This window comes from Vidua macroura, chromosome 25, assembly GCF_024509145.1.
Source record: "Vidua macroura isolate BioBank_ID:100142 chromosome 25, ASM2450914v1, whole genome shotgun sequence".
NCBI classification, from domain to species: Eukaryota; Metazoa; Chordata; class Aves; order Passeriformes; family Viduidae; genus Vidua; species Vidua macroura.
Genome location: NC_071595.1, coordinates 5,166,492 through 5,194,259, shown reverse-complemented (window position 1 = coordinate 5,194,259; position 27,768 = coordinate 5,166,492). Strand labels below are relative to the sequence as shown.

The 27,768-nt window shown below is 47.9% G+C and overlaps 3 protein-coding genes across 8 annotated transcripts; 1 reads left to right on the top strand and 2 right to left on the bottom strand.

Moving 5' to 3' along the window:
* Nucleotides 1-503: 503 nt before the first annotated feature.
* PTAFR (platelet activating factor receptor) lies at nt 504-13,531 on the bottom strand. 5 transcript variants are annotated; one of them, XM_053998625.1, is made up of 5 exons: nt 13,494-13,531; nt 11,474-12,063; nt 8,389-8,846; nt 6,952-7,166; nt 504-3,961 (listed from the first exon to the last, which is right to left on the bottom strand). In XM_053998625.1, exon 5 carries the CDS (start codon nt 3,907-3,909, stop codon nt 2,842-2,844), a length of 1,068 nt encoding a protein of 355 aa, XP_053854600.1. In that variant the 5' UTR covers nt 3,910-3,961; nt 6,952-7,166; nt 8,389-8,846; nt 11,474-12,063; nt 13,494-13,531; the 3' UTR covers nt 504-2,841. The 5 variants fall into 5 exon arrangements, with proteins under 5 accessions (XP_053854600.1, XP_053854598.1, XP_053854601.1 ...); XM_053998623.1 differs by lacking the exon at nt 8,389-8,846 and having other exon boundaries at nt 9,763-12,063; XM_053998626.1 differs by lacking the exon at nt 8,389-8,846 and having other exon boundaries at nt 6,952-7,138; nt 9,763-12,063.
* On the bottom strand, nt 12,075-23,382 carry DNAJC8 (DnaJ heat shock protein family (Hsp40) member C8). Of its 2 annotated transcripts, XR_008440589.1 has the most exons (10): nt 23,277-23,382; nt 21,700-21,801; nt 19,884-19,940; nt 18,791-18,857; nt 18,057-18,151; nt 17,134-17,205; nt 15,885-15,976; nt 14,860-14,935; nt 13,494-13,686; nt 12,075-12,179 (listed from the first exon to the last, which is right to left on the bottom strand). XR_008440589.1 is itself a non-coding variant. In XM_053998627.1 (9 exons), the coding sequence occupies exons 1-9, from the start codon at nt 23,337-23,339 to the stop codon at nt 13,564-13,566; spliced, it is 747 nt and encodes a 248-aa protein (XP_053854602.1). In that variant the 5' UTR covers nt 23,340-23,382; the 3' UTR covers nt 12,911-13,563. The 2 variants fall into 2 exon arrangements, 1 of the variants encoding a protein (XP_053854602.1); XM_053998627.1 differs by lacking the exon at nt 12,075-12,179 and having other exon boundaries at nt 12,911-13,686.
* Nucleotides 23,383-23,515: 133 nt separating this feature from the next.
* On the top strand, nt 23,516-24,364 carry ATP5IF1 (ATP synthase inhibitory factor subunit 1). Its single transcript, XM_053998802.1, has 3 exons — nt 23,516-23,667; nt 23,860-23,972; nt 24,088-24,364. Exons 1-3 carry the CDS (start codon nt 23,572-23,574, stop codon nt 24,224-24,226), a joined length of 348 nt encoding a protein of 115 aa, XP_053854777.1. The 5' UTR covers nt 23,516-23,571; the 3' UTR covers nt 24,227-24,364.
* Nucleotides 24,365-27,768: the final 3,404 nt, after the last annotated feature.

The window sequence follows — 27,768 nt, the reverse complement described above, 5'->3', positions numbered from 1 at the left end:
AACTGTTTTTCCTTTTTTATTATGTTATCCCAAAGGTGCTGCCACCATCACTGATGAGCTCGGGTCTGCCCTGGAGCCGAATGGTTTTGGCTTCATTGGATACGGGGAAAGCTCCTGACATCTTGCCACAGAAACCACCCCTGCAGCACTCCCCCTCCTCCACTAGCACAGCCTGGCCCTGCAAACCCAATGCGTTAAAATGGTTTGTCACATCGCAGCCACACAATTGATCTGTATAAATTTCCCATATGCAGGCCAGAGAGTTCAGGGGGTTTTGTCTGGTTGGGTTTTGGAGAGCTCCAGCAGATTTTTCCCTTTTAGCAGGTAGAAGCTTGCTGAGCCTTTAATTTCACTCCTCCCAAGAGTTCATATAATCGTTTAAAAAAAAAAAAAAAAAAAAAAAAAAAAAAAAAAAAAAAAAAGAGATGCATTGAAGCTGTTTCTGTGTGGTACCAAGGCTTTCCCTCAAGTATAAATACAGAAAAATGAGAAGGTGGGAAAAGTTAAAGGGCAAAACACACAGGGAACACACTTTATTGAAAAGAACTTTCCAGGATCAATTTCATTGCAAGGTAAAGCAGAGTAATGCAACATTGCAGTAAGAACAAGAAAGTATTTCCAGGAACAGAAGTAGCAGCGCAGCCTGTTTTTTAGAAATGCATTTTTACTGACTAATTAGCATAACATCTCCTGAAGTGGCCTTGGGGCTTATCCTTTTCCTCAGATGCAAGTTTACGTTTGTACCCTGAGCCCGCAGTGCTTGCTGTGGAATAAAGCCTGTTATGTACCCATGGTAAAGAGCTAAACTGTAAACTCTTGCAAGCTTTCCAAGAACAGGTGGGAGATCATGCCAGCTTTCCATGTAAAAGTCTTTTCCATTTCCTCCAAGAACTGCCAAACTCCATCTCTCAGGGCTTTAGGGTCTGTAAAATGAGAGCTCCACTATTGCTGGGAGCCAAGGGGGGAAAGCAGGTACCCCCCTCTGCCAGCTGCGTGAGCTCCTCATCCAGAATGTGCCAACAGAACAGTGCAAAAACAGAGGCAGATTCTGGTTTTTAAATTACAGGAATTGCTCCCTTCCTGTGTGCTGTGTCTCTGCAGATGCAGGGTGCATCTTTGAACGTGTCTGAGGAGCATGAGGTGCTGGCACGTGTTTGCTGTGAGTGGCCATCACTGGAGCAGAGCCCAGGACTAGGAGGGAGATGCACTCTTACTGTGATCAGACTCTTTCCTCTGGCACTGGGCCTGGAGTGCAGGGCTGGTCCTGGCAATGGCCTTAGAAAAATAAACATCTTAGTTATTTTCCTTACTGGAACAAATAAGGACAAAAGCTGCCCGCGGAGCTCCAGAGGATACATCTGAAGGACCCGTGTCTCCTCTGGGTACAGGCAAAGCAGTACAAATATTGGTCCTGTCTTTGGAAAGGCTTGAGCTTATCTCTCCTGTTCTTGGGCAGGTGTGGGAGAGCTGCTGTCCTGCACATGAATAATTGGTGTCACAGGTCAGATACACTCTTCCTGTCATCAACAGACTAGGACATTCAGGGAACCAACAACTGTTGTGAAAACAAGTAAGTTCCCTTCCCTGCCCAATTTCCTGTGCTAGATTGAGCAATTTGGGTCAGAAAAGGAACCCCAAGTGTCTCATGACTGGGAACAGAACTCAGAACCCATGGAAAACCGCTTTGCCCTGGGCCCCAGTGGACTGCATCTGGCCCTGGGCAAGGGGCCTCCTGTGCTGTTGGAGTGTGTGAATTATTTGTCAAGTGTCCTGACCTAACACTTCACTTGCTGTAGATCAAGAACTGGTCAGCTTTGAAAGGGTGGAGGAAAAAAAATATCTAATGGCTATAATCCTAAATTAAATAAATAAGTACAAAGATACAGAAGCATTTTAAGCTTTTTTTCCTTATCATAATGCCCATACTGCAGTAGCCCTCTGTTATCTGGAGCCTCCTGAGCAAGACTGGGTGTCTGCAGACACATGCAGTCAGCCAGAAATTACTAAACTGAGTGCATGAAGCCACTGGCTGGCCAGTTCTGCTTTCACACAGGAAGCCAGGGCAGACCATAGTGCCCTTTGGCAATAATGCTGATCTGGTGGAGGGACGGGGGGAGGTGTGCTGCGGGACTGCCAATTTCTCTTCCTCTCCTTCCCTGCTTTACTGACCCAAGATCTGGAAGCAAAGATTCATAATAGCTATTCCCAGACATCTGTGAAGTTTGGATCCCAGCAGACCACGTGAGTCACTAAGAAGGAATGAAGGGATCGGAGGTGCAGATCTCTTTGACAGCAGTTGAGGAATTCCGTGGACTATGTCCCTTACAGCCACTCAAGAGCTTCATTAGCTCAGACTCTCTTCACCACACCATGTAAGCTGCTTAGAAGAGCCACTCGATGATACTCAGAGCTCAGTCTGTTCTTCCAGGTCTTTTAGAAGTCCCTTACAGCTCTGATACTGGATCCATGGCGAGAGCTGGGCAGGCAGAGGAGCAGGGATGGTGCTATCTGGACTGACACAATGGGTAATTTTGGCACACTCAGCTTCTAGCTGCTCACTGCAGAGGCTCAGGGACACACTTCTTTCATGTTAAAGCAGTCATCTGAGCTGTTCTCAATGCCCATGAGAACACCAGCCTGGACAGAAGGAGCTTTGCTGCCAGATTACTGCAGGTTCCAGTTCTGCCCTTTGCATGTGACAGAAGAAATGAGTGTCCATTCTTCTGTCTAATGGGAAAAAGAAAATCCTGGTCCTCCATTGTGTCCTGGTGCCTCTTCTTGAGAAAAGATGAGTGAATAATTCACACCTCTCCATGTGCAACCAGAAAACACTGAGTGGCCCTAACAGATCCTAATGGCATCCTCTTGGTGAATGGTGCCCTCAATCATGGTATCAGTTGTTTGCCTGGAGCATTTGCGACTCCCTTTCATGCTTTTCAGGTTTTCTGAAACATGCTTCTGAAACTTCTTGGTGAGGAAGCAGTAGATGATTGGGTCCAACACACAGTTCGTACTCAAGAGGCACAAAGTCACCTGGTGAGCATCGTTGAGCTGTTGGCGCAGCTGACAGTTCTCCTTCTTCCACTGCTCCAGAACAGTCAGAGTCCAGGGCAGGTGCACAATGTGATGGGGCACAAAGCTTATGATGAACACAGACAGCACTGTGCACACCATCCAGAGGGCCCTTTGCTTGACGTGAGCGCTTTTCTGTGGATGCACTGACTTGGAGAACAGAGTCCTGATAATGACAACGTTCCAACCTAGTATTAAAAGGAAAATGATATAGAAGAGGATGCAGATGATGACATGAATGGCGAGAACAGCTGAAACACCACTCGTGGTGTCATAGCGCTCAAAGCACCGTGTGAAATTCCTGGATCCGACCTCCTCCTGATTAGTATTATTGTCAAAAAGGTAATACAAAGAGCTGCCCACTATTATGATCCAGATAGCTGCTGATAGGTAGATACCTCTTCTCTGGGTGGTCAGCTGAGCAGCTTTAATAGGATTAGTCACAGCTTGGTAACGGTTGTATGTGATGACCATCAGGAAGGCAACAGAAGTGTAGGTATTAACAAAAAATAAACAGCCAGCCACGTTACAGAGGAAGTCAGGCATGATCCAGTCTCCATGGTGGTGGTAGTAAACAATCCACATTGGCATCGTAATTAAGAAGAGCAAGTCAGCTACTGTGAGGTTCACCATGAATATCTTGATTTCATTGAGTTTCTTGGTGGGGTAAATATGGCTGAAAATCCAGAGAACATAGCAGTTGGCAACAAAGCCTAGAATGAAGATAATGCTGTAGAAAACAGTGAAGAGGCTGTAGCGAAACTCAGAGTCTATGTGGCATGAAATGTAGAAATCAGCACTGCCTTCTGCACCTCCTTTGCCTTTTCCAGACATCATGGTGTTCAGTGGCCACTGAAGTTCAGTTTCCTGCCACAGCTTTTCTTCTTACCTAAAATTAGACAGCAGAAATCAAGCTGATTGCTTTGGCACCATTGCTAAGCCAAACCTCACCTTTCTTTGTCAGTTGTCTATGACCATAGAAGTTCTGCTGATGCCTTGGTTCCGGCCAGGCACCTGCCCTGTCTCCTTGGTCCTCTCTTTGATCCCATTTCCACAGCATACAAACCTCTGTGTCTTCATCCAGCATTGTTTGCTGCAGTGAGGTCTCAGATCACTCATCTCTAATCTTAAAATACTTTTCTGCATGAACATTCTTAGATAGAAGTAATCTGTTACACTGCCCCGTCTCAAGCTTCTTAATCTTTTACTAGAATCAGGAGTGTTTTCTATGACTAATCCTCTCCTTGCATGTGGTTCTCCTTTTTTCCCCTGCCACCTCCCCCATGCCCCTACCTCCCACCATGGTTCCTGATATTTTTAAACTTCTTTACACTTAAAGAATTCCGGATGTGAAACAACATGTGGTAAAAACCTCTCACAGGATCCCAGAAGAGCTGGGGTTGGAAAAGACCTTTGGGAGATCACCTGGCCCAGCCCCTGCTGACGCAGATTACTCTGAGCAGGTTGTGCTGGAGGACATCCAGGCAGGTTTGAATAACTCCAGGGAAGGAGACTCCACAGCCTCTCTGGGCAGCTTGTTCCAGGGCTCTGTGACCCTCACAGCTAAGAAGTTTTTCTCATTTTCAGTTGGGACTTCCTGTGTTTCAGTTTATGCCTGGTGTCCACGTCCTCCTGCTGGGCACCACTGAAAAGAGTCTGGCCCTGTTCCCCTGACCCCTCCCTGCAGACACAGACAGACAGGGATGAGGTCCCCTCTCAGATGTCTCTCTTAAGGCTGAACAGCCCCAGCTCCTCAGCCTTTCCTCACCAGAGAGATGCTCCAGTTCCTTCATCATCTCTCCAGCCTCTACTGGACCCACTCCAGGAGCTCCATGGCTTCCTTGAGGGGCTTAATTATAGACTGGGGAGCCCAGAAGTGGCCACTGCACTCCAGATGTGGCCTCACCTGGGCTGAGGGGAGGGGCAGGATCACTTTCCTCACTTGCTGCACCTGAGCAGGTGCCCTCCTGCCTCAAAACCTTCTGGATCCTCCCCAGCAGCAGGCAGTGTCAGGAACCCCCATCCCACCCTCTGTAGGCTGGGTCCCCCCCGGGTGCCCTTGTGCTTTTGTTCCTCATTTACACATTTGCTCATTTGCAATTTTCCTCTGCAAATGGGGAAGTCAGCTGGAGCTGGAGCTTGCTTTCCCTTTCTCTGCAGAATTGCAAGCCTTGGTACTGCTCTCCAGTCATTAGGAGAGGAAGGCAGCACTCATCTTCTTGAGTATCCTGTCCTTCCTTATCCCTCCCAGGTCCCCTAAGGACACAACAATTACAAGATTTGGACCTTCCCAGGCAGCTGCATGTTGGGCAGTGCTGAGTTCCAAGTGTCTTTAAGTGTCTCTCTGTCTTCCAGGCACGGTCCGAGCGGGATGGACACGTAGTGCTGGGAGCTGGCCCCAGGTGACACTTGTGTTTCTCCTCATTCACCTTGATCTCTGCCACCTTTCTGAGAGCCCCCTGATCTCCAAAGAGCAGTAGATTATTCAGGTGGGCTCCATCACAGGGAGTGTAATGTTTGATACGCTAATCTGACATTGGAATAAGGAATAAAAACCCAAGAAGTCCTAACTACCTAAGATCATTAGAGAACTCCTTTTGTTTGTTTGTTTGTTTTTTTCCCCAAACATATGCCATAAATTCACACTGCTGTGACTATCTGCAACACCAGCAAATAGTTCTGGTGCTTAGGGCTGGGATCTTTGCAATTGAAGGTGGTCTCTTCCTGTGGCACCAGACAGACCTGAGTATACCAAGAGTGGGGAGAAAAAAAAACAGGTAATGCATCTCTCTAGCAGGATTCATGGGAAGAAGTGCTTACATCCAACACATGGGCACAGCTGCTGTTCACAAAGCCCCTTCAGACAGTGCCCCAGGGCACTCTCCACCCACATCTCCATTTCTGGTTCTGCACAATGGCATGGTGGCCACCAAACTTTGCCCAGGAGCTCTGGTGAACTTTACTGTCTGCAGACTGCACACTGGCTGCCAGATTTAGCAGATGGGGTGGAAGGGAGAGTGAACATGCATGTCCCCTCCATGGCAGAGTCCTGCACAGAAGCTTGAGCCACAGGGCTGTGCTCTGAAATGGAGGGGTGAGTGTGAGAACATGCTCTGTGACTGCTTCCAGTCTGCTGAAATCTCTGGCAAAGGTGGTCTGTGGGAGATGGCAGTGCCATCTCTGGGCCCCAGCACCACCTGGTAGAGCTCATCTATCTTTGCATTAGAGGCTGTGCTGTGCCAGTGCCAGGGTCCTGCAGGGAACCACAGGAGAGGTGTCCTTTCCTTCCCAAGAGCTAAGTGAGATATTCTACAGAGCACAGCTAGAAGGGAACATAGCACCATTCCCCACGGAATTTACCCAAAGCCCAATTCCCTCTTCAGCCTGAGGAGCCCAGGCTGATGTCTCCGTACGTTTGTGACTGCCCTGAGCCCTGGAGCACTCTGTGAGGGCTCTCCTCAGCCTGTCCTGCTGAGGCAGTTCCCCTTTCTCTGAAGCCTGTTCGTGCTGCCCGTGCCAGCAGAAAGGCGAGCAGGGCAGGGTCCAGGGGCTGTGGGTCCTGTTCTGTGCTGCAGCAGCAGCCTGTGCTGCCTGGCCAAACCCCCTGAGACCTCCAGCCCAAGCCAGTGCCTTGTCCACAGTCCCCCAGGCAGTAACCCCAGGTGGTTTGTACCATCAGCTGCACTGGATGCAGGGCTGAAGGTGGAAGTAAGCAGCAGGGTCAGGGCACCTGCCTGTCCTGCTCCTAGTCTATAGACTGTGCCATGGACTGTGCCCTCCCAGTCAGGATTTACTGGCTTATAGATGCAAGCAAGCTCTGCCATCAGCAAGAGTATATTCCAAGAGGAATAGTACTAATAAAGTATATTTTCTGCTTACCAGAGTTGAAAAAAATCAGCACAATATGTCCATCTTCAGCCTCAATAGTAGTGAGGGGTTCACTGAGGTTGCTTGGTTGTCTCCCAGATGTTATTTTCCCTGCCCTGGGGCTGGAGAGTCTCTGCACTGGCAGCTCTTAAGAACAGGGCACCAGAATGGGAGCAACTGTAACATGACTGCAGAGTCACTAGAGGAGAGGAAATGTGTGACATCAGCTAAAGGAAATGAGAAATAAAATAAGCTGTAGAGGAAAGACAATTAGCCACAGCAAAGGTCTGGAAAGTCCTTAAGGCTTTTTCCTCAGAGTATCTCTGCTTCTGATGATCCTGAAAGAGGGCAAAATTGGGATTTTCCTCTAAAGGCAGAATAGGAATCCATTCTGTGTCCCCAGTTAGATTTGGGAATAGACAAACTTTTTGAGCATCTTTCTCCCAAACAGATAAATGGCAGAAGAACCTCCACTTAATAATTTCCAAGAAAGGGATAGGAAACTCATATATGGACAGATCATTTCCTAGCACTCTCCTTCACACTTGTGTTGGAACTAATTCAGGAATTCCACCATCCCAAGCCTCCCTTTATCTCAGGGATATTCAACAGACAGAGACAACCACAGCAGGGCAGATTGTTACCTGTCCCATACACCATCACATTATGGCCACTGTTACCTGTGGCAGCCTGAAGATCACTCAGCATGGTAATGCTGATGGTAGGATGCTCAGAGACACCAGTGATGAGCAAAGCTGCACATATGTCCCAGCCAAGCTGTAAATCCCAGGCTGTAGCTCCCACAGCCATGATTAACCTGCCCTCCTTGCTTGCCTCTGCTCTTACATCTGCACACAGCACAGATGTCAGCTTAGAGCAAAAACCTCTCACCTGACACACCTACAGGAATCAGAGTCTGGTGCTTGGGGTCACTGTGAAACACACTGGAACAGAGCCACAGAGTCCATCACCAGGACAAAGGGGTGTCCAGCCTGCCACAAGGCTGCTGAGCAATGGCAGGGCCCAAGCAGCAGCAGCAGAGGCCTGTCTGCACTGGAGTTCCACTGGAAAGGCTGGGAAAAGCTCTCCTGGCTCTTTTCAGGAAATGCCCCCTATGGCAAACATTCCATAGAAGGTCCTGGCCATGTCCATGCTGTTGGGGCACCAGAGACCCCCATGGTGTGGCTTCATGTCCTGGGAGCCACAGGGACAGGCTGAGGGCTGTGTGCCCTGGGCCTCACCACTGAGGACACCAGCCAAACTTCTCCAAGAGCAAGGAGCTGGCACAGACACTGGGACACTTTCAAGTCACACTTTTGTTGTTGGGCTGGTGAGGCCTGGGCTCTGAGCTGGGATATGGCAATTTCCTCATCAGCGAGGGAGATGGGTACTGACAGAGGGGCCAAGGTGGACAGCAGCAGTGCTGCTCTGTGCTGGCTTTTGGCTCACCTGGCCTCAGGAGTCCCAAGGTTTTGGGCAGCCATCTCCATTCCAGAATCCACCCACTGTCTGTGCCAGTGCCTGGATGTCTCCAGCCAGGGGCAGGCAAAGCCCCAGCACCAGTCTGGACTTCTTTGCCTGGATTGGCTCTTCCCTGGCTCTTCTCCAGAGGGTGCAGATGGCTTTTCCCAGGGCCACTACAAAGGGAAACACCTGGCATGCACTTCAGCACAGTGCTCTGAAGGTGTGCATCCAGGTGCCAGGCAGCCCCCAGGATCCCTGGGTGAGCTCCAGCCAGGCTGGAGATGTGCAAGTGCTCTGCGACCTGCAGGACAGTCCATGTCCTGCTGCTCTGAATCCCTCTCAGGGAGAGCTCCAAGACAACGAGAACTCCATGGACACCACAACTGGCACCACAGCACAGGGTGGCCAAGGTATTTGGAAGCTCCTTGAGCAGAGTGGAACCCCTGCAATGTGAGAGAGCCCCATAGCAACTGCACCACATGGGATGGAAACCTCGGGGTGGGCTGCACAGGGGGCTGGTATGTGGAGCAAGGGACAGCCAAGGTCTGTCAGGCCATGAGGGTGAGCTGAGGCTCCTGCAGTAATGCCCCAGAGCTGTGCTGGGATGGAAGCTGCAGCCATCTCCTTCCCTCTGCCACCAGACATCCTCCCTCCTTTCCCCTTCTCATCAGCTGCTGTAAGGATGAAGGAACCTGACTCTTCATGGATGAGACAGAGCCCCCAGCTCTGTCCTTTAAGCTGCTCCTGGGGGTTTAAACTTAAAACCAAACAAGATCCTGCTACAGAGGTTGGCTGACAGCCAGCCCAAGTCTCTGGGAAGAGCAGCCAGCAATGTCAGGGGCAGGGGGAGTGCTCGCAGGGGATGTAGCAATACTTGACAAATCTTGGTTCACTGTCCTGCCACAACCCAGCCCTTAGAGGAAATGAAAGCCCAGGGGGTTTTGGGCTGGGGAGGAACCTTCTAAAGTCTTCATCCTTCCTCTGCTCAGCCCTGCAGCATGGCCATTCTGCATTCTGGGGCCCTTTGTCCCCATACAGTGCCCACAGCCAGCTCCTCCCTTTTACTCCCTTCCCACCTGGGGACCCTCTTTCCCTGCTCTTCTGGCCCTGCTGCCAATTGCTGAGCACTCCAACATTAAGATGCATTTTGCCAGTGGAGGCTGGGCTCGTTCAGCACTCCTGGCAGTCTGGCTGCCCTGTGCTTGACACTGTTTCCTGCTCTTCCTGCCCAGGGAATGCACACACCAGCTAACAGCTATGCAAGGCTGAGTTGAGAAAAAAAAAAAAAAATCTTGAAAATGCCTTAATTTTCATCAAGCCAACTTGCAACCTAATAAAAAACAAATAAACTTCTCTTACTCTGATTCCCATAGAGTTGTTAAGGAGCACTGATAGTCCTTCGGGCCGTTGTACATGCTGGATCCCAGAACAGCTGTTCCAAATTCCACTCTGTGGGGATAACTGCACTCGGGCTGACTGGTGAGCAGTGGCTGTTTCCCATGGGTCTGGCACCCAGCAGCATTCTTGTGGCGGTACATGCTGCCATGGCAGACGCCCAGTGCCTCCTGTAAGCCCAGCCTGCCTCTGGCACATGCCCTTGAGGTCGTTTCCTTCTTAGATGTAGCCTGGTAGCAACATACTCACTTTGGATAACCACATAGAAATTTTGGAGGGATCAGAGACTCTTGGTTTTATAAGCAAATATCCAGAGATTTCTTCCCAAGAGCAAGCTACACTGCATAGGCAGAGAAGAGCTCTCCAAGGAGTGTAAATGGAGGAGCAGCATTTCAGCTGATGGGTCTGTGACTGCCTGTCAGTAACACAAGCAGCAAACAAGGACAAGATGAAAAACCAACACGCAGCTTGTGACAGCACCAGCCACTGGCACACAGGTGAGCTTGATCCCTGCTGGTTCCAGTCCCCAGGACACATTCTTGAGTACTAGGATGGGTCTTTGAAAAGGCATGAAATTCTTTTGGAGCTGCAGCACACGCTCAGCTGGTGCTGAGTGTTACTGTCTGTGAATTCCCACTACTCATGTAACATTACTACTCATATAACACTCTGCTAAATTTTCTCTACGCTTGTTTCAGGCTGAGCACAGCCTGTCCCCACCTCGTTACCAACCCTGCAGGAATGTGCCCTGGAGCTGGGCTTGCTCAGCAGGAAAACACACATCAGCCAGAAGCCACTCCTGGGGCAGGGGCACTCCCTGGGTCCCCTCTGACAGCTAAGGCAGGGCATGGCTTCTGCTGCTGGTTGTGCCACAGGGATTGCCCAGACTGGCAGAGAATGTCACTGCTGGTAGCTGGACAGCCTCCCCAGCAGTGGGTGAGGCAGGGAGCAGAGCAGCCTCCAGCTGTTTTTGGTTCCCAAGCCCAGCCCTGCTGCATTGGGCAGAGGGGTGAGTTCATGGGCCACTGAGTCAGGATTTGTGTGCTACAGCCCCAGGCTGTCACAGCTCTGCTGGAGGCAAAAGCCATGTCCTGCCTGAGCTGCCACAGCTGGGACAGTGCTCCTGCTGCTCCCAACTGCAGCAAGACACCTCCTGCCACTGCTGCTGGCTTCTGCCCCATCTGCCTGCCCAGCCTGGGCAGGGGCTGTGCACAAGTGGGATGAGGGACCTGCCCTCCTTGAGAGGCTCCAAGCACTGCCTCCTCTTCCTCGCAGGAGTAAGGTCCAGGCACGGCTGCTCACCTTGCTTCACAGCACTCAAGCGAAGCCAGGGCCGTTGTCACTCAGGGGTGGAATGGGGGCTGGGTGAGAGCAGCCCCCTCCCCACAGCCCCAAAGGCAGCAGCAGCACCTGCCTGACTCATGCTGTCACGATGCACCTCATCACCCCATCCCTGCTTGCTAGGCATGCAGAACAAGGAGTGTCTTCCCACACCCATGCTGGGAGGATGAAGATGTCTCTGCAGCCCTTGGCGCTGTCTGAGATGCCATGGCTCAGAGATCCACGGGGGATGTTGAGCCAGCCCATGTCCTGAGTTACCCAGGCACAGAAGGAGCTTGTGGAGCTTGGGGAGGGAGGCCTGGGAGAGCAAGCAGAAGGGAAAGGAGTGTCTTACCTTGGGGTCACAGAGCACCTGCTCCAGCTCAGTCACAGACCCCAGCCCACCAGGTCCTTGCTGCAAGTGGAGAGACCAGCAGGGCCGAGCTGCGTGTGTGCTCCGGCCTGGGAGGAGGCTCTGACAGGAAAGAGGATGATGTGCTGGCTCCCAGGTGAGTGACTCACTTCCCTCTTGGCACTTGTGACCTGCTTAGCCGTGCCCCGGCTGCTTGTTCCTCTGTGGTCCTTCCTTGGGCAGGCAGTAGAAGAGACACAGTGGTTGAGGCTCCATTGATGGTGAGGGGCTTGTCACACTCCTGTGTCACACTCCTGTGTCACCCGGTGCCTCACAGGCCAGAGATGGGGTAGCCCAGCCCGGGAGCAGCTCCAGGTCAGGGGCACTCCCTGGTTGATTTTTGGGCCAAGGGTGCAGAGGTGGTCCCAGCTCAGCAAGGGGGGGGCCAGTACCCTCAGCAGATCTGTCCTCTGGGCTCCTCATTTCCTTCCAGGTCCCGGGGTTAGGAGGCAGCACAGTGAGTACTTGTTCCAGGGCTTCTATGATGGGTGGAGATTCATCAGGCAAAGTACCAGGAAGGGCACTGCTCTGCTCTGGGAATCCCCAAATCAGAAAACAGCAGCCAGAAAATACTTCAGGCAGGGGCAGCTCATTCCTGTACCCCTTCTGCAGCACTATAAGCCCCCCTTGGTCCTTGTGCTCCTTCAGCCTGGGAAGAAAGGGTGGTCAGGGACATGGGGGACACTCCTTCCTGATGCCACTGGCACTGCTCTGCCCAGATTCTACATGGAGGTTCCCCCAACGTATTCTGTGGCACTGGCATTGCTGAGGTCATGGGCACAACATCCACCTGAGTCACTTATAACAAGAAATCACATGTGTTTCTGTCTGCTCCCTTTATGCCCCATGGGTTGTTTAACAAGGAAATGTTGTTGGGGTTTCTTTGTTGGTAAGAACTGGCTCTTATTTTGGCAGGAAAGGAAGTGTAAGGCTTTTAAGACAGTCCTGAAGGACAAGACAGTCACTACCCATGCACAAAGCACTGCTGCCAGAAGGAACTGGCTGGCTGCATGCTCTGGAGCTCCCCAGACACCCAACTGCAGAGCTGCAGCAAACACCCCAACTTCCCAGCCCAACAACCAAGTTGATGTATGGCCTTTCCCAGCCAGGTTGGGGATTGAGGCAGCCAGGCTCTGCCAGGAGCACAGCCAGAGGAGGACAGTTAATGCCACCCCTCTGCCTCCAGGCTGGTGACACTGCACTTGGAACAGCTTGGGCAGCTTAAAAGGGATGTGGAGAACTGGAAAGGCAGAAAGCTGGCACCACAGTCTGAGCTTGGGGCACAGGTTCATGCTGAAGAGCAGCAGCATCTCAGTGACAGCACTCCATTGACACTCTTGCTATTGCATTTTTTAATAATTCCAAGGGAAAAAAAAAACAGTAATTTGGGTAAAAATTTATTTTACATACAGACCATTGCAGCTTAACTATTAATCAAGAGAAGTTATTTTCCTTTATAGGAAGTGACCAGCTGGTCTGAGATTAACAGAAGTCTAAGCCTGAGAGCTGGGATTTTAATTTGGAAATCAGATCTTGGGGGCAGGTTCCTTCCAAGCACCACTCAGTGCAGTGAGGAGCTGCAAACTGCAGGCCAGCTGCACTGCACAGTGCTGGAAACATATTCCCAAAGTCAGTCCAGATCTTTCCCAAGCTGAACTTGCTGAGAAAGATTGTGCCTGAAAGGGTTTGGATGCATTTCCAATATTTTGTTCAGCTCTCAAACTAGAAACAGAAGTGGTGAAACAGCACAGTCTGTGAAGTACAAAACACTGAGTTACAGGGCAGCAGACACACGGGACAGCAGGAATGGCAGGGACTCTCCTAAGCCAAGAGTTCTACGTGTAGCGGGGCCCTGGCCGGGGTCATTCTCTGGCCCTATTTCAAACAGACAGAGTACAAAAAATACTTCGACTGATAATTAATTGTACTGGAACCAAACAGTCTACTAAAAAGCAAATCTTACTCTAGGTGCCAATGAGTCCTTAAAAGCAGAGAAGGGACTGAGGAGCTGCACTTGGGCAGTGCTTCCAGGATCATTCACGCTGCTCCATTTTTACTTTGGGAGGTCTCAGGAAGGTCCTGTTTTTCTTTTCTTTCTTCCCCTTTGTATTTGCCTGGAAATTTCTCCAGCTGTCCACACGTCCATCCCGACTTTCCTGGGAACAACGGGGAGGAAGTGGTGAGTTAACAAGTGCAAGAGCAAAAGCACAGGTAGTACATACCCGTTTCAGGAGATCAGTAGCAATTTCCCCTTATCCAGCATGCAGCCCCTGACAGGCAGGACACAAAGACACTGGGAAGAGCCAGAGCAGCACAGTGCATTGCAACTACAAGTGAGCTTACACACACCAGCATAAGCACTGTGCTGGATTCTTGTTTCAGAAACTACCAGATTGGGCTGGGCAGTCCTTACTCTCTACAGAATCCTCAAAGGAAACAAGAAACCTCTCAAATGGATGGTCCTAATCTGTCAGCCCAGAACGTGGCATGTCCTTTCTCTGTCTCAACTCCTCACTCTCCTGGTGCTGCAGATTAGAGGCAGGGAGAACAGAGAAGGGAAATGTACTGCTGCCTCATCTCATGCTTCTTGCTCAAAGTCTTATCACTTGAACACAATGAGAAAAAAAGGCCTCTGGTGCACTTCTCTCCTCTCCCTGCCCTACCTGCTGAGCAGCAGAAACCTTTCCCGAGAAAAAAAAACTAAATCAAAAAAACAAAACCCACAAAAAAAATACCTTAAACCCCCAAATCTCCCCACAAAGCCAACCTATGATCTCTACAGGCTGAAGATTTCACAGCAGGAGAGAACAAGTCCAGGAAGAATCCTGTTCACAGCATGTGATCCATCCACTCCAGGCCCATCTCTGCAATACCAGAGCTGCAGATGGGCTCTGGCTACAGCAGCTGACTGCTTCCCTGCCCCTTCCCATGGCAGGATGGGAGAGGGCTCAGCACTAGCAGGGATCTGGATGCTGGGGCAACCAGACTGGAAAGTACCCCAACAGTCCACACAAACACTTTGCAGATTAGGTTTTAATGGTCACCAGTGTCCTGGGCTAAGCAGCAATTCTATTTTACAACTAAAGATAAGAATGAACTGCTGACAGAGATGAAAAAAATAGTATACTCAATTTACCAGATCTGTTTCTGCATAGGTGATACCAAAGCCCTATTGATGGGCTCTTCTCCACACACATGAACAAACCCCAGGCTGGTGCAGATCTATTAAATTATCTTCCATACAAAAGGTCTCTCATCTCTCTAGGGGCATTCCCTGCAACATGGACAAGAATTGCTGAGGCCTATTCTGTAAGTTAACTGCTGAATACCTCAAAGTTCTTCTGCCATTCTCGTTCTCGTTTAGCTTTCTCTTGTGCTTCAATTTCCTCTTCCCTCTGCCGCTTCCTGGAAGGCGAGCCACAAAAGTTATGAACCCACAAGCATCACTTTAGAAAGCAAGGTAATACTTTCAAAACATCTTGGAAAGCTCCTCCAATTTTTTGGCAGATTACAGAAGAGATAAATACACACACCTAAGATAGCACAGCAAATACAATTTGGTTTCAAATTTGAAAGAGCTGCGAGCAGAGAAGATGCTTTGGTCCCACTGATAACAGGCATACAGTTAAGGAGTTGGCTTCCCTTGCCCAGCAAAATAAGCTGGACTTCTTCATCCAAGAAGCTGGACATCACTCTAGTGGTAAGTCTCTAAAACTGTTGAGGGTACACATTCTCAGAAGTTAATAACCACTTCAGCATGCAAAGTACAAATTAAATTTTTAACTCCCTACTTTTCACAATGTCCTGCAGCCATCTCCCACCTCACTGACCAGCAGAGAACCCTGCTGCAGGAAGTGTATTTCCAGTGAGCCCTCAGGCAGCACATGATCAAATCACCTAAAATAGCTCAGGATCACACATGCCACATGGTATTTCTGGCATTTAAATAAAATTAAAAATCAATCCTCTGCAAGCTAATAGCATGCAGAATTGTGTCACCATTTCACTGTTGTGGCTGGCTTCCATGTACACATGAGAGAATACAACCATATAAAAATATATTGACATCTTCAGCACAGGAGGACAAATTTCCTGTGTGCTTTTCTCAAGCACAGGGCTCTACAGCCCACAGGCTCCCCAGAGACGTGGCAGAATCCACATTTTTGGAAATCAGATTGACAGGACCCTTGTTAGTCTCATCCAAGGTCCTGCTTTTAACAGGAGGTGAGACCAGATGATCTCCAGAGGTTCGTTCCAAATTAGACTATTCTAAGATTATCTGATCCCAATCTTCTCTGAGTAAACATGAGGTGGAAGAAGAGCCTGAATTGTACAAGTGGAATGTCATTTATACCTTTCATGCATTTCTTTTGCTTCTCTTTCTTTCCTCTTAATTTCCAGTTCAGCAAAGAGCTTCATTGTCTGTTTGTATACAGCTTGTTTGAACTGTAAAACACAAATCCAGTCTTAAAATAAGGCCTATGAACACAGTTAAAGTCTGTTTTACATACAAATGTATGAAGCTAAAAAGAAAGCAAACCACAGGTGTGCCCAGATAACCCCTATCCTGCCCTGACAATAGCAGGAGCACACAGAAAGGTATAAACCACTGCTGATTAAATTCTGGCCCTGGCACCAGGAAACAACTGCATATTAACCTCATATTAGTCTCATTTTAATTTGTATTCATGAAGCTGTGCCTAAACAGAACTGTTCACTTCAAACCCTCTTATTCTTGGGTTAAGCCTTGCATTGTTACATTTGACAAAAAAAAAAGGCAAAATGGTCACTGTTTTAGAGAGTAATTTTCCAGCAGATCTTCTTGATGTGTTGTAAAAATCTAGCATTGGATTTCCCAGTAGGAAATCAGTATGCTTAAACCAATCTTCATTACTAAAGAAGAACAACAGACTTCTGAAAAATGAAAAATAGGATGGTTATGGGGTTAACTGTGGTGATATCAACAGGAAGAAATCACTTTCCAGGAAAAAAAAGGGCAATGAGACTAATGAAGTCAATGTTTGGCAATCATCTATCATTGTTACAGCCTCTCACATGGCTGGAGTTCTCTAGAACCCAGGTAAAAAGAACTAAGTTATGCCATGCCATTTCGAATACAAGTGGTTTGCTGCAGAACAGCACATCTGTCCCTCAGTCCTACAGGAATGAAACAGATGAAACCGCTCTCATTAAAAAGCCATAAGCTCATTTCAGCCACTCTGCAGTGAGTGCTTCATGTGCCTCTGCCAGCAGCAGGAATGCCACAGCTCCAGCAGTCAGAAGACAACAAGAAATTCAATTCAAAAAAGAGTGCATGATGCACAAGCATCATGCACTTGTTTTGAGAAAAGAACAGGGTATTTTGATCTGTATAATCTCACAATATATTTACTCTTTACACTATAGTGAAGCTATTTTCCACAATATACAGGTATCACCTGACACATGATACTCTACAGTGGCTAAGCAGAATTTGTTCGTCTGTAAATGTAAGGGTTAACAACATTAGCAAGTCTAACAAATACTTCTATACTGGCTTTCAATCTTAACTCCTCAAAACACATTTTGTACTCTCCAGTTTCTCTGAACATAGTATGACTTACAACTTCAGGATCATCCTCCTCTACAGTTGGAGGTTTTCCATCCTTCTTCAGCTGCTTCTTTTTTTCTTTCACCTAATGATTAAGAACAAAAATAAGAGCCTTAAAATTTTATAGAACTTACATAATTTTATCCAAGTGGTTCTGCATTTCTATTCCAATGTACAGAAAGTGCTCTGTTCTTGATTGATGTTTTGTTTTACACCAAACCCTCCTAGGCCCAAACATATACAAGATTATTATCACCTAAACTGTAGTAATTAAAAATACTGTCTTGGATACTATTCCTTCAACAGAATCCCTTTTGGTTTTTTGATATATATATTGAATATATCTTGAATATATTCTTATTCAATATACACCATCCAAACCAGCAGGAAGTTTATTTTGCTTCATGATATTCAAGTGACTTAACAGCAAACAGAACATCAAGTGTTCCTTGTGTTAAGAGTATCTGAGTTCTCCCATATCATCTGCTTCCTCAAGCTTTCTGTGTTTTAATCCACCCACATCACTCTAACTTCTTGGCCAATGCAATCCAAGCTCCTTTTCTTATCTTATAGGTCAATATCCCCCAAACTTCTCAGTCTCCTGCTGTCACCACCTATTCTCTTCCACCTACACATATCTGAACTGCATCATTCATTCACAGACTTGGAAAAAAATATTTAGGTCAGATCATGTGGTCTGACCTGATTATTTCAAGTACTGAATTTCACTGAATTATCCTGCACTGAGCTCAACAGCAGTCCTGGACACAGCAGGATTGTTTCTGCTGTGAAGAGCTTGGAGCCCACTTGCACAGTGCCATTACAAGGTTTGCTCAGTTTAGTGGCCTAAACATGAAGCAAGTGTACCAAAAAGCAAAATATGAATGATTGATTACCACTGACTCCCAAGTGTGGACATTCCCATAGAATACTCACAGTGTGTTCCACATATTCTTTTCCTGCCTGTATCACATCCAAGGCTCTCTTCTTCTGCTCCTGATCTAGCAGCAGCTTGTAAGCTTTATCTACAGCTAACAAAAAGCATCAATATTAATAGCACCAGTAGTCATGTTCACAAGGCATCACAAGACTGCAATTTGTTGGCATTACTAATTTGCTTCTAGAATTTGTGGAGGTCATTTGTTTGGCAGTCTGTTTTAGGTGATTTTAATTTTTTTTTTTTTAATTAAATACATCAAGGAAAGCGATTAGTTGAATGAGTTTTGGGGTACAGTAATGGCAGGAACTGTCTGATACCTGCTGGAGGGAGCAAGAGAAAGCATCATTCCTACCAGCTTTAGTTATGGGCATGAACACCTTACTCATGTGATTACCTGACTGCACAGCACACACCTAAAACCATCACTCTACTTCTGTCCTATGGACTTTGAATAAAATCTAATGCACAGATTAAACCGTTTTTCATGAACAATCCCAAAACCCCATGGAGATGTCTGTCCCTGTTGTGACATGGCAATGGCATTGTTGCCACCTAGTGCCACCTGCTGAAATGCCACCACCTCACACAGCTGCTACTACCACAGCTGCTTTTGCCCCAGCTAAAGCACCTCTCCAGCCACCCTTCTGTCCCCTCCACCCTCATAAATTTTTAAACCAGTGCCAGAAAAGCTTCAACTACTAACCCAGAGCAGGCAGAGAAAGAGTATTACCTTCAAACGCCTTCTGGGCTCTATCTGCATCATCTTGGTTTTTGTCTGGGTGCACCAATATTGACAGCTACAAGAAAAAGGATCTTGCTATCAAGATCATGGTAAAAGATGAAGAGTATTTCAGAGATTTTTGAGAGAAGGGAAATAGAAAGAATCCAAAGAGATCACATTCATTTGTACATGGACAAACCAGCTGACAACATGCAGGAGTATGTGCCAGTACAAGCTGATAGAACAAACAATCCCTGTAACAAACAGGCTGTCCAAAAAAAGCTGCAGCTTTTGAAAGGAACAACTTAACACTCCTCAGCTGATATGAACCCCTTGGTCATCAAAGATTTGTATCCTTGGTCTTGACAAGAAACAAACATTAAAAGATTATCCTCAACCAAAGTCTTTCATTAAGTTCTCCAGCATGCCCAAGGCTGTCCAAACACCAAATGATTTAAGAGTGGTCATTTTTCCTTAGGCTGCTTTACTGAAAGTTAAGAAAACTCCTGCCTGTACTCTCCCTGGCAGAGACAGGACATAGATCACTACCATCCTGAGAGGAACTTTAACTGGGCTGGGAATCACATCCTCCACATTCCTCTTTCAGAGAGTAATTTCAAACTTTCCCCGTATGGCTTCTTTTTAATTCTTTTTTTTTATATAGACCTTTTATTTTTGCCATTGCTGTACAGACCAGCAACTGAAACTGCTTTAGTGTTGAAGAATACAAAATAACTACTTTTGGAACTGTACAGCTGCCAGTTTGTAGCTCCCAGGAAAAGGTTTGCCTTCAGTCCTGAACAGATTTACTTCAGCTAGTGCCTTTTTCCCCCTTTGTTGGCTGTCCCACATTCTGCACTTGGGTGTTTGATTTCTTCAATGCACAATTCCATGCACATTTTTCATTTCATTACCCTGAATTCAGAACATCTCCCTGTAGTGTTTTACTAGCCCAAAGCTGAGAACGTCATACTTTACTGTCTTGCAGAAGTGAGAAGCCAACAATAGGCCAAAAAGATATCCCTCTCACTTCCAATCTCTGCACAATCTCTACAGCACTTTTACTTCCCCTCCACGACCTTTGAGTGCAAAAGCTGAATACCTGTCGGAATCTTTTCTTTATCTCTTCATCTGTGGCTTCAGGATCCATCTGCAGCACCTACAAGAGACCATGAAAGCAGAGCAAGTTTGATGCTGCTTTCCATGTTTCAGGGTCCTGTCAGCAAGCTCTAACACTCTCATGAGGACTGGCTGAAGTCACTTGGTTTATTCAGCCTGAAAAAGAGGAGGCTGAGGGGAGAACTCAATACACTCTTAAACATCCTTCTAAGGGGCAGCTCAGGGGCAGGTACTGGCCTCTTCACTCTCATGATCAGGACATGAGGAAACTGCATGAAACTGAGTCAGGGGAGGTTTAAGTTGGAGCTCAGGGAAAGGTTCTTCCCCCAGAGAGTGCTGGCACTGCCCAGGCTCCCCAGGGAATGGGCAGAGCCCCGAGGCTGCCAGAGCTCCAGGAGTGTTTGAACACAACTCCCAAGGATGCACAGGGTGGGGTTGTTGGGGTGTCTGGGCAGGGCCAGGGGTTGGACTCAATGATCCTGATGGGTGCCTTTCAACCCAGCATATTCTATGATTCTGTAACACTTGCTTCACTGGCACACAGACACCCACCAGAAAGCTTGCCCTGAAACAACATGAATTTTCACCCACTAAAACAGAAACATTTCACCATCTTTTTGACATTTGTGACACTACTTTTAGCAATGCTAGATTCCTCTGGCTATGCCAGTGTCCTTTCTATGTTCAAGTCTTGTGTAGACAGCTGTGGTCCATAAATTGGTCTGAGCCTTCAACCAGTCCTGCAGCAATGCTCAGTCTGACAGGGACAAAAGCATATGGTGGTTTGGGGACAATGTCAGGTCACTCATAACTTAGAATGCTGGACAGGAAACATACTACTTTATAAGAATTTATTAATTTTATCATTTTGAAAGAAAACAGTAGAGTTTTACTGTTTGGTTTCCATGAGTGACACCAATTGTTTATTGATCTTTACAGATGTGGCAGAGTTTAGGAACTCCTTTGTGAATTAATTTACTGAACATTAAGATTTAAGCAACAAGTGAGCAGATGCTGCTCTGATTCTAAGAATCTGTAAATAAAAAACACTCTCCCACAGGAAAGCTACAGTCTACTCTGAAACAGCTTTATTAATTTACTTTTTAGGTACTAAGACCTACACAAAACTGATCATTGTCAAAGTGAACCTGCTGACTCATCTGGCTGACCAGCCCTGAACTGGGACTACAAAAAGCACCTCAGGCTTGAAAAAGGCAGTGAAGATGACACCAGGAAGGAAAATGCCCAGGGAAAGCCAACTCCAGATGAATACAATATTGTTTATTTACTGCCTTCCTCAGGCTTTCCTCCTTATTAAAACTTTATAACTGACTGCAACTGAATCAAGCACTATAAAGTGCAAGGGGATTATCCATTACCCAATGGTTCCTCAGAGACTACTCACTAGTGTGACCACTGAGAGACCTTTTCTTACTCTATCCACCATACAAGTTCAGTGGGATGAACACCCAAAATAAAACCCACAACCACAAATGCTGAATTAAGAGAGCTATGACCAGAACCTGCCAAGCTACTACCTTCCTGTTCAGAAAGTACCCAGCCAAATCTTCCAGTGCTGTTGTATGAGGGAAATGTGACAACACACAGTTTGTCCTGCCATCAAACACTGAGAAAGAGAGCGAGCACATACACACCATCCTGCTGCAAACTTTCTGCACACTAATCTGTACCCAAAGAAATTTCTCCTTTCCTTATGTTGTCTTTTACTGGAATAAATACTCAGGAATCAGGAAGCTCACACATCAATTCAGAAATGAGGACAGAATGTTCAAACTAACCTCAAAAGGGTTCAAGTTGAAATATGAGGATCCAGGTCGGGTCAGCCGGTCAATTTGGTTTTTTGATGTTAAAACAGAGTCTCGTTTTTCAATTTGCTTTACCTGAAGAACAAGAGAGACCTGTATCAACTAACCATCACAACAGCCTTATCTGTTTATTCCATGCCATCCTTGTCCTGTACTACAGTTCATAATGCCCCTTGCTCACCCCAAGCCTGTAGTTATTTTCTCAAGCACTAGCAGCACATATTTTTTAGCCTTTCCTACAGCCAACAGCATTTTCAACATAACATTTTATCTATAAAAAATTCTGCAGAATGGTTCTGTTTGTTTCTTCTAAGGCCCTGCTCTACAGCTGTGCCTTCCCTCCTCTCCATGCACCTCCAGCACTTCGATTCCTTGGAAACCACGGCATTGTTACTTTTAACCCGTTGTTGGCAGTGCAGCCCTTTAAACATGTTAAGTGACACTGATGCAAATACACAAGCCCACTTTAGTCTGACCACGGGTTATTTAATTCCATTTTTACCCTTCACAGTACCATGCCGAACCCAACTGTGAAAAATGCATGTTATATGGCTCTACGCAGATATTTACTATATGTATTATGCTGAAAGTTATGCTGTATTAACATTTTAATAATATAGTAAATGTAGTTTTGTAATCAAAATTAAGCATTAGTAGTTAAAATAGAAACTATGTGTGTGAGATATTTTTTTTAGGAAAGGAGAAGATAATCAAGGAATTCTTCACACAGATAACAATTACAGAAACCCCTAAATTTTCCAGAGGAGAAGAATTTATGGCTTTCCTTATCAACAGAAACGAACTTCTTCAAGCCTGACTAAGACTCGAAGGCGCCTGGGGATTAACAGAAACTTTTGACAAGTACCAGACGAATTTCTTGTTTTAAATAAAATATATGCATAATCATGAAGTGTTTTGTATATGCAACAGGCTATCGCTTTTAAGGTGATTCCTTTGTTCACAAGGCATGCTTGTCGTGGCTTAAGTGCCCAAGAGCATCCGGACGTCCATAATTCTTTGCTTTTTATTGTCTTGTAATTGTCCTAACTCTAAATTTTTATTACTCTAATTGTATTACTATTTTTATAACCATTTTATTATTATTAAACTTTAAATTTTTTAAAAACCAAGTGATTGGCGTTTTTCACACCAACCACGTATTTATATGTAACGTTCACCTTTATTTAAAGAAACATCCAGCGGACTGGCACGGGATCAGGACACCCGTTCAGGCCGTGCCCGCAGCCCGGGGCCCGGCAGACGGAGAGGGGCCCACGCCCCCTGCCCGGTGACAGCCGGGCCGAGCAGGACGCGAGCGCACGGCTCCCGCCGGGCTCAGCCCAGCGGAACGAGGCCCGAACGCGGGTCCCGGCCCCAGGCACCACCAGGGCTGTGGGAGGGCCGGACCGAGCACCAACCCACCGGCGCCCGTCGCTCGCCCACCCCGACAGCGGCTCCGCCCGTCCCGCCCGCCGGCGGCCCTCGGCCCCGCCGCAGGCCGGCTCCGCGCGGGTCCCGGGGGCGGGCGGGGGCCCGGGCGCGGGCGGTACCTCGTTGTAGAAGGTCAGGAACGCGTCCTCGGCCGCGCCCGCGCCGGGCCCCGCCGCCGCCATCGCCACCGACACGTGACCGCGCCGTCACCACACGTGACCACGGCGCGCGCCGCAGCGACAGGCCCCGCCCCCCGCGGTGCGCGCGGGCCCGGGACCCCGCCTTGTGACGTCACAGAGCCCACCCCGCCCCCGCCGGGGTCTGAGGGCGGTAGGAGGGCGGGGCCGCGGCTGCGCACGCGCGGCGGGGCGGGCCCGCCCGGCGGCCCGTCCGGCGCTCCAAGGGCAGGCGGCTATGGCGGCCGTGGCGGCGCTGGCGGCGCGGGGCGGCCTGCGCGGGGCTCTGCTGGCGCAGCAGCAGCGCTGGAGCTCGGGATCGGGCGCCGACCAGGTGGGTGTTCCGAGAGTGCCCCTTCTCCCCTGCGTCTGCCCGTCCCTTTGTCCGTCCTCCCCTCTGCTCGTCCCTCTGCTCCTCTGCCCCTCCGTCCATGTGTTTGTCCCTTTGTCCCTCCGTCCGTCTGTCCGTCAGTGTCGCTTTGTCTGCCCGTCTGTCCTTCCGCTCTCACCGCCGTCTCTCCCGCAGCTGGGCGAGCTGGGTAAGGGCGCTGGGAAGGGCGGCGGCGGCGGCGGCTCCATCCGCGAGGCCGGCGGCGCCTTCGGGAAGAAGCAGGCGGCCGAGGAGGAGCGGTACTTCAGGTGAGCGGGGCCCGGGGCCTGTGGAGCCGCTCCCCGCGGGCCCGGGCAGGGCCCGGCCGGCCTCTCCCGCGCCGCTCGGCTGCGGGGCTGCACTTCGAGCCGTCCTCTCTTGCAGGGAAAAGGAGCGGGAGCAGCTCTCTGCCTTACGGAAGCACCACGAGGAAGAGATCCACCACCACCAGAAAGAGATTGAGCGTCTGCAGAAAGAAATCGAGCGCCATAAGCATAAGATCAAGCAGCTTAAAGATGACTAAGCTGGTGCTGTTGTTGAATGTGCATGGCCAATACTTATCATGGTGTAAAACAGCGTGAAGACTGTATTTTTTGGTCAACATAATCCAAATCCATACAATTATGGTCTGCAACAACATCAAATAAACTACTCAGTCTCACTTTCTTGCTCAGTAACTGTTCAATGAAAACAAAAACAACCAACCTCACTATCTGGTTTTAAACTTCATTTTCTTCCAAAGTAAGGCTGCACTGTTGAGTAGGCAGAACTGAGGTATTTTTTTTAGATTGGTATGAAAGAAATGACCATTTCTGCCTGGTGGGATAACTTTAAAGTTAACACTGCAAGAAGAGTTGGGGTGAAAAGGTACATGTGTAGCAGTCCATTCACAGAGAAGTAACTTTGTTTCAAGTAAAATGTCTATGTGGCCTAGAGGGGTGTTAGCTCCACTGAACTAGCAGATGACAAAAAAAATAAGGTTCACTTGTTGCACTTAGTGTTTAGTGCCATAAACTGAGAGAGGAAAATAGTATTCATAAACTGAGAGAGAAATAGTGTTCAAAGTTATGCTGGTGTCACTTGTGGTGGTCCTAGTGCCTGGAGCAAGACAGCCGAGATCCTGACTTCCATGTGAATATTCTTTTCCACAACGACTTTAAGTACCCAGTAGATTACTTTTTGTTTTTTTTTACTGTCTCAACTTCTCTGTTCCTTAATTAAGTCTCTTTCCAACAAAGGATGGCTTAAGACTAATTTTAATCTGTAATTAAAAGTAATTTTCAATCACTTTTACCCTTTTAATGTAGGAAACTTATAATAAAATACCCAGTAAGTGACCTGAAACTACGTGGCCGTACTGCAGTAAGCACTGTCAAGAAGGGGGCTTTATGTATCAACAGGCAGGTAAGAAAAGACTTGTTGTTCTCTAGCTGTCATGTCTGTAAATCTACCCAAGCAGGCTTACTGTGCAGCACTGCTGAAAGCTGCCTGTGTTACAGTCAGTGAAGGGTGGCAGCGACATTGAACTGGGTGGGTCCGTGCCTGGAACTGCCCTGTCTGAAAGTGCAGGAGGCAGATGATGCCTTTGATGTTGAAAGTGGTTTACGAGGGTGTGACTGGCTGGCTGAAGGTCCCAGTTTCTCCTGTGTTCCCTGATACATCCCCAGCCAGCTGCTCCCTTTGGGCTGCCCTCACCTGGTGAATATTGCAGGTAGTGGCACATCTTGTCTGCAGAGTATGTGACACCACTGTCACTCTGATGCCCTTAAACACTGTTCTTCAATGAAGATGTCACCCATGTGATCAGCCCTGGAAGAGAGGCTATGGAGTGTCCTTGCCTGGCCATGCTCAGTCTGTGGTGTGGCAAGTTCTGCCAAGGCTGTGCACAGAGCTTTGCTGTGTTCCTTTTAGTTGGGGCTAATTAACAAATTATGAGCACCCTCCCCACCTCTCTCAACTTGGTGAGATGAACTGAGTAATGAAAAGCAATATACTATTGGGTTTGGGTTGTAACTATTTAAAAATCCTTTTTTTTAACCTTTTTCAGAATGTTTTTCTGGGGTTGCCTTCCCCAAAAGCTGCAGAGTCACTAGTGAGAAGTTTGGCATTACCAGCTTCAGTGGACTGTGGAGAGATGACATAAATATTAGGACAACTCTGTATTCAGAAGGGAACAGATGAAGGTTTAAATTCACATCTCTGGGTTTTATTCTGCATTTTGGTGCACTAACTATGCCATGTAAGCTCAGGCACAGAGCCTCTGCCCAAACACCTGTAAGGGAGAGGATTTGCTATGAGACTGGGAATGCAGTGATTTGGAACCTTTGTGATCTACTGTGCCACAGAGAGAGGTGTTAAAAACTCTCTGAATTCCCTCAGGGCTGCGGTGTGCAAGTCACTACCTTGCAACACCACAGAGCTTTCTTGCCCACCAGCAAATGACATGAACATGTGAATGACTTGGCAGCAAGCAGTTTGGGTTCACTCACCACTTCCAGGGCCTGTGGATGGAGAGATGCCAGCTACAGACTGTTTGCTGCAGGATTCCAGAGCAGGAATGCTGGGGAGTAAAACAAGATTATACCTCAGACCTGGGTGGTTGCTGGGGAGTTAAAAAGGCACAAGTTGTCAAGAGACCTTTCCAAGATTCCCCCTCAGTCTGTGCAACCTGGAAGACAGGGCTTAGTTGTCTTTTGGAAAGCTACAAACTTCTGCCATCTGCTTCCAGGCAATTCTGCTAAGAGCAACCAAACCCCAAAGCTGATGTTTGAAACTGGTAAGGCTGCAAGGATAGTGCTGAACTCGGATCACAGGTCACAGAGGGACTAACCGTTCTGGGTTTCCTCAGTCACTCTGGAATGGCTGATGGCACGACAAGTCCCCTGCTTTGTCCCACAGGCACAGGGGTACACAAAGGAAGGGATTCTTCTCTCTTCTCTGCCAGAACTGGTGCATCTTGGTTATTTGCTAGTTCTTCAGGGTTGGATTGACCCTGCTTACAACACCCTGACTTCCCATAGCCACCTACAGTGCAGCTCCATTAAGAGTTTCACTTCTTGGAGCAGATGCTTATCCTTCCTTAACACCAGATCCTCTGTCTGTACTGTGCTTCTAAAGATCACAGCCCAACACTGCTTGGCCACTGCAGGAGAAGGAAAAGTGCAATTTGTTTTCAGCTAAAACTGAGCTGGTGATTTTTGCTGCAGCAAACAGAAGCCATTTCCCAAGTTGCTCGGTTTGTGCTGCATCCTACACAAATGTGATGGAAATTGCCAAGAATCCTTGGCTCAGGGGTGGGGAAAAAAATGAAAGGAACGTGAGATCCAAGATCTTTAGCAAGCTGGTTTTATTGCAAGGCACCCAGGTAGCCCAGTCTGGTCTCTTTGGGCCTTTTTGTCACACTCAACTTCCCCACTCCAGAGCAGATAAAGGGAAAGAGGCAAGACAAAGACAAAGCACATGTGTGTATTTTCCTAAAAATCAAATACACTGGCTGTGTGAGGCAAAATAAACATATGCGCACAGGGTAATAACAGTAGCATGGCCTCTGCAGGCAGAAATTTTTCTGAGCATTTCCCTGCTATAGAGGTGGTGGAACACACTGGGGGTGAAGATTTTTAAGACAGACCTCTCCCTGAAAGCCTGGGATTTAGCAAACATATAAGAGCTGCACCCAGAGCCAGAGAACAAGATATTTACTGGAGGTGGGCACATCTGTAACATATTATCCATAAAATGCTGCACTAATGATTGGTCAGGATAAGAAATCTAGAGCATCAGGAAATGTCATATTCTATATATAAGTTAACAGCTCACCTACAAATTACAGCAGATTCAACTCTGTCATCCTGCTATTGATGTGGAACACACAGGACTTTCAGCCCAGTGTGGAAGAGAAGTGACAGACTGATGGGAACACGCTGAGCTTCAGCAACCTCTGGCCACTGAACACAGGAAAATGCCAACAAGTTGCAAGTAAATATATAGAGCTGTGGAAAAGCTGGGTCCCTTCACTTCCTTTGCTCTGTCCCCACACGGGTGCTCAAGGAGCAGAGCAAGGCAGCC